Source organism: Bombus impatiens, unplaced genomic scaffold (assembly GCF_000188095.3).
Source record: "Bombus impatiens unplaced genomic scaffold, BIMP_2.2 scf_0814, whole genome shotgun sequence".
In the NCBI taxonomy this organism is placed as follows: domain Eukaryota; kingdom Metazoa; phylum Arthropoda; class Insecta; order Hymenoptera; family Apidae; genus Bombus; species Bombus impatiens.
In genome coordinates this window covers 854,542-865,418 of record NT_177233.1, presented here as the reverse complement: position 1 = coordinate 865,418, position 10,877 = coordinate 854,542, and the positions used below count along the sequence as shown (strand labels likewise).

At 38.7% G+C, this 10,877-nt stretch overlaps 1 protein-coding gene across 1 annotated transcript; it reads right to left on the bottom strand.

Annotated features, from left to right (window-relative positions):
* Window positions 1-64: 64 nt before the first annotated feature.
* LOC100749139 (gustatory receptor for sugar taste 64f-like) lies at window positions 65-10,807 on the bottom strand. Its single transcript, XM_024370525.2, has 10 exons — window positions 10,367-10,807; window positions 5,319-5,563; window positions 4,564-4,795; window positions 3,971-4,106; window positions 3,203-3,399; window positions 3,021-3,112; window positions 1,982-2,202; window positions 574-742; window positions 344-433; window positions 65-258 (listed from the first exon to the last, which is right to left on the bottom strand). The coding sequence occupies exons 2-10, from the start codon at window positions 5,523-5,525 to the stop codon at window positions 199-201; spliced, it is 1,404 nt and encodes a 467-aa protein (XP_024226293.1). The 5' UTR covers window positions 5,526-5,563; window positions 10,367-10,807; the 3' UTR covers window positions 65-198.
* Between the last annotated feature and the right edge of the window lie 70 nt (window positions 10,808-10,877).

Genomic DNA, 10,877 nt, shown 5'->3' with positions numbered 1-10,877 from the left:
TTAGCTAAACCGGTCGAGTGACTACCTCCGTGGCGTTTAAATAAAGTAATTATATATTTTTGCATGTACAAATAACAAGTAATGTCGTCAGAAATAGGCTAAAACACGAATTGCATACGTAGTAACAACAATATTATCAAAAATATAATTATAAACGGATCGATAGTAGCGTAGAATAGATATCACTGTAATTTTGCTTTATTTGCCATCGACAAATTGCAAAAGCACAACTTCGTACGTTATGATTGCTCCGGCCACCTGTATACCAATATATTTTCCATTAATAAATTATACCATAGATTTTAGAGATTATATTCGGGTGTACGTAGAGACATTGATTTACCGCAAGCATAAAATTTCTCGTGATGGAGAAGAAACGTAATCCAGTTAACGCTACCTCGTCTGTCGCCAGTTGATGCTGCAATCTCTGCGCCTTTGAACAGATAATGTACATTTTTAATTCATTGCGAGTGACGTAAACCTTCGGAATAAAAGAGAAACTGGTCCAAAAGGTACGAAAGGATATTTCGAACTTTCCAAGGGATTAAGTACGCACGTAGAAAAGATAGTTACCTCAATGCCATAACTGGATGTGGAACAATTGTACAGATAAGGTAAGGCCACTTTACTCTGATCGTGTATCCTAGCGGTGAGTAAGGTGACAGCACAGGTGCGAATAATTAGGAAGCCGAAAGAGCCGAAGAAGTACACCGCGCTCAATGGGCTGCTCTTTTCTGCTATGCTTTTAACAAAGATGGAATAACAACGTTAATCAACGAGTTGATTGAGAACGTTACGCGATCAACTCCTCGTTTCTATGCTCTTCATTGAGCTATATACGAGAAAAGAGACTGTGCAGTTAATCGCGCAGCGAGTTTGTTTAAACTTTAGAATATATCGATGGCCAGGTATCGTAGACGTTGTGCGTGTTTCTTTGAAAGAAGAAACGATCGTTTAGAAGGCACACGGTTACGAGTACACAATTACGAGTAAAATAACGATATTACTTTAATCGTAATAAATACGCATTGTGTAATTTGAAACCATCTGTAAAGATACGATATAATTAGTTTTGCATATAATTAGTCAAATTGAGCTTGTAAGTTATATCGAATGCTTGGACTCGAAGTGATTTTAACGAGAAGACTGCGTCATTGCTCAGCTACGGAGCTTCTTGCGTTATAAAATAATTGGAAATTCCCACGAGAAACTGAGAAACGCTGTGCCCCGGCGCGATTCTTTCTATCGCGAAAGACAAAAATTACGAACATTTCTTACTTTGCCAACCGAGCTGACGTATCATCGATCCTTCGCTCTCACTTCGCCCCGTGCTCGTCGTGTTTATTTTACCGATCTGGCAATCAGCTAAACTGGCGGATTACCGGCAATCAAAAACTTGCTACTTCGTTAACATTTTACAAAGCCGAGCACGGTTTGATGTCGATAGAACGTGACTATACGTACTGCCAATTACGACAATATATCGTCTAAATGAACACGTATCGGCCTACTCTTTTATCAGCGCGCGTTACATTTATTTCTCTCTAATGCGAAATGCCTCGCCCAATTGGGGCGAGCCGTAACACCAAAGAGGCAGAGTCCTGGAAAACCGATGTCATTAGGCGAAATGAAAATGCTTTCGAATAATTATTCAAATCCATCATATCCAAGATACGATAGGTAGGGCATTTCTAAAGGCGAGGCACCGGAGTAATTACGTTTGAAAAATTTGCAAGATTAATTGGCATTCTTACAATCGCTATAGTGTCCGGACTGGCAAATTTTGAAAAAGCAATATTAATCTTCCTGGTGGAATCGGCTGATGTCGAACGAGATTGAAATTGTTTATTTAGATCGTTTTCGCGATTATTAAAAATAGTAGTTTATGCGGAGGACGGGTTTCTCAGTTGTAATTTCTCTTTGGGAAAAAACGTGGAAAAGAGCGTGGCATCTTCGTGCCTTCCGGGTCGAGTATACGTACGATAGTCCGTTCAACAGCTGAAGACAGATGAAGTAGAGGTTGTTCGCGAAGGATAACAGGATTATGGGAGAGATGTGCTCGTCCACCTTCTTAACAACGCAACTCAAAATCGCATAGTGTTCGCGAAGTTCGCGCCAGTAGAATATCGGCCGATATTTTGTCACCGTCACTGCCAATTTCTTGTTCAGAGATTTGTACCTTTCAGCCAAAGCGGTGGCAACCTAGACAATTAGAGAAACGCAGGATCGATCTTATCGAAACATCGTGCAATACGTTGCTAATTCAGCTTTGTCGTGTAATAATAGAGTAATCTGAACCTTCGTGTGAATTATCTTGAAAAAATTGCGAATGAATTATTAGGGGAAAATTGGAGTCGCAGGCAAGTTCACTTTTTCGTACCGCGATAAAATAGTTATCGTTCGTTAATTATTAATTTTTAAACGCAACTTTATTTTCCGATATCTCGAGATCTGTTTGTACCATACGCTTGGAATTTGGTGAAAATCTTCAGCAGACTCGCAGCTATCGCACGGTCCTGAATATTCGATAAACCTCGACTGTCTTCTGATCTTTTGCTATGCCAAGAGCGAAAGAAAAGCCTGGAAAATCAAAACTGCAGAGTGCAGCCATTTTCTTAAAATAGTAAGGTATCTTTTCTATTTCGGTTCGCGCCATAGCCACGTTCAAACTGACGAAAATGTAGCGTGGTTTTTATTCGTTTCGGCCAATAAGACGCTTTTCTTCTTAAAAAGATCTCGTTCGAGCGAGTACAGCTCGTACAATTTTAAGTAATTTAAGAATCAGTACGAATCAGTGCTCCGATTGCGTCGAAGAAAATTCCAAAGAAGGTTCGGAACAACGACGCTCTACTAAAAATAACGAGAATGCTCTCTTCGACGGAGAAAGGCTAGAAAAGAATCGATAAAAACGCGATCGAGACCGGACGAACCACAAATATGCGAGCCGTGCGTGATGCGGTTACTCGAACTAAAAGCATAACTAAAAGTTACTCGTATCGAGAGTAACCACTTTTACCTACCAGCATGATAAAAAGATCGGTGAAGTTCCAATTGAACGTGGCCAGTTTGCTAACGACGAAAATATACAATCCGAAGGCAAAGTTGTAATTCACTGGAAACGAACGTGATGCTGATTAAGGGATGTCATTGCCTTTGTAACCTTTGATATTCGGTTTTTCCGCTTAAAGTGGTAGAATCTCACATGTGTCGAAGATGAAGGAATGCGAGCGTAGAGTATACGTCTCCAGGAAGCTGCGAAACGTGGAATTCGATGCGTTCCAGTCGTAGCCGTCCACGTTGTTGAACATGCTTAGGATGTGCTCGACCAGAGCCAACACCAGTATCACGGAACTTAGGAAGAAAAATTTCCATCGCAGCCGCGTCGGTTCTATGCGATTGCTGTAAATCGTAAAGAGATAAATAGACAGAAGCTGCGTCGCGGTCAGAGAATAAACCGAGCAAGTTTGTTCGCGTCTGACAGAGACGAGTTTGACGATCCGTCGAGTAACCCGAACGCGTTCGAACTTTATGTTGCCGAGAACGAGACCTTGGACAGGGAAATTCTATTCCGCATTTGCGACTTATCTTCGCGTATAGAAGAAGAAAAGAGAAACCTAAACGGCTCTGGCAAGGCTGCAGAGCGAGTCAGCGTCTTTTCTAACGATTTCTTTGATCCAGTGCAACCTTAAGCTCGGTATCGATCGACGATTAGAGAGACAACATCCAACAACAAATGGTAAAACACGCGGAAGAATATTCTATCGTGAAAAAAAAGCTTGCATTGGATTATCAGTGAATCTATTGGCATCTCATTTACACGATAGGACGAACCAATTGTAATTTGCGAGTGCAGTGCCGATTAACGGGTATCGAAGCTCGCGTGCACGGCAGACAAGCGACAAACAAGGCGATTAGCAAACTCGTGAATCGTGCCAAGCTGTGAACCTGGCAGGAGTGTCGAGATATCGACCTGTCTATGCATCGTTCCATGGCTCTCCATTCCGATTGAAGAGGTACCCAGCGTGACGACAGCCAGAAAAATAAGATGCTGCCCAGCAGACTGTTCCCGTAGAACACCGCGCCAACCGTCGCCGACGCTATGCCACCTGCAACGCGATACAATATCGTCGGTTTATCTCGCCACCAACGTAATTTCTCGATAACTAACACGATCCTTGAAGCCGGCTGAACGAGATCGAGCCGAGTATTTGGCCTATTTGCGACGGTACGTGAACGCTTCGCGGGATAAAACTTCAAGTTCGTTCTTGCTTTTAAGAGATTTAGGTCGATATCTTTTTCAATGGCACTGGAACGAGTATGCTAAGTATATGATCCAATGCTGGGTTGGATCGGTGCACCGAAACGCTACCGGACCGACGCAAGCTCAGCTTCGAGAAATAAATCGTATAACTATTAGAAAATAGGAAATGCGTCTGTGAAACGCGTGGAAAGTTGCACGCGATAATCCTGTAAATTATTTTTCCAAAAATTGTTCGACCGTGTTGCGCATGTTAATAAGTAAAAGGCGGAAATGTAACAGAGTAATAAACAGTGTCCACTTACCACGTGTCTGGATCGTATTAGCGTTAAGAGTTTTCACCATGTGAAGCACCGATACGATCGTCATAAAGAATATCATCGAGGCTATGAAACCCGAATAAAACGCGACGAAGGAAAGTGCCTTGAACTGGAGTTTCGAGGGTGACGCGGATCGGACTCCAGCCACTGGAAATAAACCAAAGACTCGGGCTATGCTTAAAACAGGCCCGATCGCGCAATGAAAGCTCTCTATCGTCTGTAAGAGAATAAACTTATAGATAATATTTCCTCTGTCTTTCTCGTTTTGCACGAATCAGTATCTCTTACGATATGGAACATCCTCAAGCCGAAAACTCAGAAAATTATGAAACTTTGCAGGATACGTAGAGCATACGTAGGTAGGTACGCAATTCTTTTCGCTGTTCAAATTCTAACCGTAAACTGCGAAACTGACCGCTGAAAATTCGGCTATTTTCCGATTTTGTGTTACAACTCGCAAGCTGTGAGAGATAAAAAAGATAAGTTCTCGGGCAAAAGTTACTTCTTTTAATTGGGCTTGCCATCTGGTCAAAGATTTGCCAATTGTCTATACAGGGTGAACCTAAAAAACAACGAAGAAAAGTTGATATAAAGGCGTGCTCTATTTATCTTTTCTCAAGCGAGAAAATGAATTTTACACGAAGCTATTCGCTTCCTCGTATCGTTTCTTATAATTTTCGTTTCATAATTCTCGTTATTTTGAGCATATTCTCCTTCGAGATTAATACGCAGAGTCTCACGTTGAAGTCCGCCGGATAGTTTCGTCCATCTCGAAGTCTTCCAACGGATACGTTGTTTTCCTGATTCGTGCTTAATTCAGCGACGTCGTTGTCGTTCCTGCGATACGTGAAAGAGGACCAAACCCTCAAGCTGGAAGCTTTGCTTCTGACGGGTACATCGCACACCGTACCTTTCGACTTTAACATCATGCATTGATCCTCCTGCATGCTTTTACGTATCGCTATTACATCGTGTAACGGTGATCCTGTCCAAGTAATGGCGCAGTTATTAGACGATGATGCAGTGATAATAGTAGCACTGTATCGTAGTAACAATGTAATTCAACCAACTAATCGATGCGCTCGTATTCGATAACCTTATCCCGTATTTTCCTCGCTACGTTCTTATATCTCTACGTTTTCTCTTCTGTATTTTAAACAAAAACAAGCGCAAGTTTCGTCATTTTATACGTCAAGCTTCTACGATTGCTGTTTCAATGGACGTGCTCGTATCAAAGACAACATCTATCGACTCTTGTCATTTTCCGAGCCGGCAAAATACGTAACGCTCTGATATATTTAATTTTCAATTTTTTTCAACAAAGTATCGATCATATTACACGATGGTTGTCCTATTATCCTTAATCGCATAGCAGGAGGATTGTGTTAGATTAAACGAAGTTGAATGGGAACGGGATATCCGATGAAACTGTGGATGTGCCACGTGTCTAAGGTTGCTTTTGGAGAAGCACATTTTCAAATTACGATTTGTCAAACGACGTAGCTCAAGCATCAAAGACGATGCCTGGTTTAAATAAAGAAAGGCAAATAACGCGTGGAACTCTTAAAAATATCAATATTGCCCGCTGCTGTTACTAGATTCAAATCTTTTTGATACGTCGTCTGGACAGTAATCAGCGATATTCCGTTATCGATCTTGACAATAAGAAAAACGGGGAAATATAGCACTAATCGTTTAACGAGAGCCATTCTTGACGAAGCTTTGATAAATGTTGCTTCTGTAGAAGCAGTTCATTTTGATTCAACAATGGGTGAATCAAGACTCAAATAGATCGTTTTCGATGCTATCGATAAGCCAGCATATTGCAAGACTTGCTTCTAATTACCGGACACCATATACATATTTATCTAAAAAGTTGAAAAATTTGACAAGCCTCACTTTTCATAATTCTTATCAAATAATAATTAATGTATTCCTATTTGCTGCTTCGTTGCCTGAATTTCGTGCAGGATAAGATAGAATTCTGTCGAATATGTTCAACGTATTTCAAATTCATGTACATCAATGAAAATGTTAGATAATATGGATGATAAACCTTGTTTTTGGTCTTCTCTGTCTGGTCGATTTTTTAGAAATGGAATTAGAATTCTATCGAGTACATTTAACGTTTGATTCAAAATTCTATAGAACAATAGAAATGTTCGAGAATGATGGAAGGTAAAGGAGGAATTTATGTAATATGTGTGGTCCTGTTTCGTTTCGAAAAATGCAAACTTCCTGCACGTCTTGACAAACACGAATTGACCCTTATCGTGGAGCTCGTCCAATGTTCCGATCGACAAAACAGCACAACGTTTGTTAAAAGGTTCGTGCATTTGATTTCGTCTGCACATTTAAATTTAGACTTATATTCCATCGATTTCTCTACAACTGGACTATCAGTGTACTTGCTGTTAAAGTATTTTAACACACACGACCGACTGCTATTTCTTGCATCTTTAAATATTTGTTATTTACAGATTTATAATTTGAATCTAACATTTGACTATAGTATAAAGTATAACATGGAAATTGATGTTAAGTATGTTATATTGTACGTAGACGTGCACGTAAAACAGCATATATAGAACCATATTAATTTGGCGAATTTTTCATTGTACAAATTGAAACGAACGAGACGAAGCTACAAATTATTCGTTCATGCATCATCGTTCGTTTGCTAGCGAAATCCAAAGAAGAAGCGAAATTTCATTGGCAGACAAGACATCAAGAAGACAAGAAGTTTCCCCTTCAAAGATAAATGAAAATACATCTTTTAGAATGGAACAAGAACGGTAGTAAATAATATTTTATGGTCTACACCTTTGATATCACGTTTCATCGATCTATACGTGGTAGTATTAATCGTGCTAATATTTCACGCTTTATCAGTTCTCCGACAAAGAACATTTCGCCGTTTCAGAAACACGAGCTAACGTCTCGTATTTCCAATCCACGTCGAGCCGCGGTTAACGTTAACGAGACACGCGACAAATTTCGATAGATCGTACGTGAAAGTGGCATCGTTCGTAGAACTCGCTGTAGTTCGATTAATTGCCAAGCATCGTGGACATTCTGTGTGGTGACGCACGCCCCGGGACAACCGATCCCAATGATGCGTTATATTCCAGGGAAAAAAGGTGACCCATGTTTATCTAGGATGCGGAACAACGTGTTGACACTGTAAAGTCTTGTTAATTTGCGGCTTTTCTATTCCGATGTGTTTCGTTCGTTTCCTTCAAAGAAGACTATTATAGAAGATAATTGGATTACGAGACAGAAACGTTCTGTTGAAAATTGAAAGAATTTCTAGACGTTTCGGTTACCTATTCCTAACCACAAAGTGGAGAATTGTTTAATACGTTTTCTCTTTTGTCGAAGAATAAACGATGAATTATTTAATACCTTCTCCCTTTCTTTAGTTTTATCATTTAATTTTTATGGGAAGATAAAACTGCCCTGGCCGACCGACCCCTCCTTTCGTTCGTGTAAGGAGGTTTGCTCGCGTGCAGGGATATTCTGGCCGATATTTAATTGTCGGTAACTGAAAAACGAAGCAGAAAACAATGTTTTTATTCTTAATTTTCGTCTTATTTCCGAGATTATCGTTCATCTTTGTATAAAACCATTGAACGTGTACTATTTAATTAATTGTATAATTCTCATCGGAATGTAGAAAATCCAACTATTGCTACACACTTCTAGGTTATTGTACTAACTTTCCCCGACGTGTTATACTGAGAAATGCCACGAAACTAACACAAATATGTTATGTAAATATAACGATACGATAAGGGACGTACCCTTGTTAGTACAATACACCGTACGGATAGATAACTGATATTTATTATTACACCGGTATAATCTAGGTTTATGAATTACTGCTTCCTTTATCAAATAAGTTCAATAGCACGCCGATATTAGACTTACATTGATAAAGATACGGATAAAAATAGACACATAGAAATACATGCCACACAGTGTCTCAAGGACATGTACCATTCGATAACTCGAATCTCTTCGTTATTTTTAGAAATACGAAGAAACGTTTCTTTACAAAATTGTTATGCCACGAGGGGTAAAAAGAAACCGACGAAACGATACAGCATGTATTGTGATACGTGGGACCGCTTCAAGGAGGAAGAAAAGTTCATACGAAAATGTGTCCTGTCTTTTATCTTCAAATTACATTTTTATCTTTTTTCTTTCAATAATCCGCGACTGTTTGGCTCCGTAGAAGTTGCTCGAAATAGCTACCCTCTATCTAAGATCATAGTTTACGTCTGTGACTACCATAGTCTTCTTTGCGACTTGCAAGAGGTAAATTGCCGCCACAGTGCGCCCCGCTGCTCAGGCTGACCTCCTTTCGCTCGTGTAAGGAGGTTTGCTCGCGTACAGGGGTACTTTGGCCGATTTTTAACAACTCGGATCATTCGATTTTCCTCTTCTTATCTCTACCTTGTTATATGTGTGTACACACAATTTTTGTCGACACGGAAAAAATACAGAGGAATTGATAAGAGGCGTAGGTAGCACATCCCCGGACGCTTGGCGTTCTAAATTTAGCATTCTCTTTTTACACGCCTAATATCAACACATCTTTCTAAGAAACATTTCATTGAGTTACATCTTTGGGGTATATCAACAGATATTGTGAGCCAGGAAAAGCCAACAACATCACGTGATATAAGACAAAGAGACATTGTACACTTATACACGTGCATTATACTTATTGTAATGTAAGACTCCTTGTTTTACTCCTTTATTTATGGACGAGTAACCTCGCGATGGAGGACATTGAAATCGTCTAGATTATCCACTTTGATATATAATAAAAAAAAGTATGACACACTATTGGAAGTAATAAAAACGCCCTTGATTGCCTTCAAATTTTGATAGAAAAATATCGCGAACTAATTAGCCAAAAATAATTTACAAATTATTTCACTTTTAGTAACTTGTACCAGCTGGCAAATAATTTTATAATTTTCTTCAAAATAAAGATTAAGTGAAAACGATTGTTTTTAAATTCCGACAAATATTCAATGCATACAATTTTTTGTAACTTTCATACAAAATTTACCAAGGTACACATAAACTCGTACCGATTACTTTTCATAAATCGTCCACTTCATTTAACACTTTATACAACGATCATTTGACTGCTTCTCCAAAATTGGAAATATGTTAATATAGATCGCGAAGAATATTATTCTCACACAAGGAAATCTTTAGTACAATCTAACTGCATAAAAATCGTGCCTTACCAAGTTTCATACAAGTTAAATTATTTATTTTTTCAACAAATCATTCCACGGTATTCGTAACTACGTTAATTTCCAAATACTCGACGAAATAGTTCGATTGATTACTAATAAGCTGCAAGAAAATCGCAAGTTCGCTAAAATCAAACGCGCGTCCCTCAAGCGTGTGATCTCATTCTTCTTTCTTTTCTATCCTGCTTTTACAATCCAAGTCGAGTCAATGAAATTACGAGAAATTGGAAAAAACTAGCATAAAACGCTGTTCGTTCACGGTAAAAAAAATCTGCATATGTTTAAACAAAAGTGACTCGCTCTATAATTTTACAACGCAAAGCATGTTTCTTAATTTGTAAATTCGGCAATTTTCGCTTCAGATATTTAACGTGTGTACGATATTATTAGAAATGGTGTGAAATGCATATCATTTTACGTGCACATGATAGAAGAACGTCTGAATAATTTAACAGTCTCAATCGCCAATTAAAGTCCAGTTTTAAAGAAATTTACATAATCGAAATACTTACTAAATCGGCCATCTATGTAATTCTAATATGATCGACGTCCTGCGTTATGGAAAATGAAGAAAGAGAATGCAACAGGTCGACTTTTAACAAGAACAAAAGAGTATCCTTCTGCACGAGTATACCACTGTGTTACTACCTCGTAAAAAATTCCTTGATTCAGGAGAAGTGAACTAGAGACTCGGACCTGCGCCATGCATGCCTCATCAGATAAACGCTTATACTACTAGTTTTTCGCGCGCTTACTTGGCATAAATCAACTATGTGGTAGAATATAGACATATTCGTTAATTGTATTTGTAGAACTCTTTCTACATACCAGTTATTATTTCGACGTTATCGTAAAAGTTTTAAGCTTGCATTTATTATTATATTTATAGAGTCACTCGGTTATAAAAGAAAGAAGAATTTTAGTTAACTGATGCTTCATGCTATTACAAGCGTTCTATTTTACTGTATATATATAAATGAGTAAAAAATAATAAATGTAATTTCGAATGCAACAACATAATTC

Excerpts from the sequence above, each read along its gene's own strand:
- LOC100749139 (XM_024370525.2), bottom strand. The coding sequence starts at position 5,525 with ATGCAGGAGGATCAATGCATGATGTTAAAGTCGAAAGGTACGGTGTGC. Across the intron at positions 3,400-3,970 it reads ATGGAACGATGCATAGACAG|CAATCGCATAGAACCGACGC; the intron begins GTCGATATCTCG and ends TACGATTTACAG. Across the intron at positions 2,203-3,020 it reads CCGATCTTTTTATCATGCTG|GTTGCCACCGCTTTGGCTGA; the intron begins GTAGGTAAAAGT and ends CTAATTGTCTAG.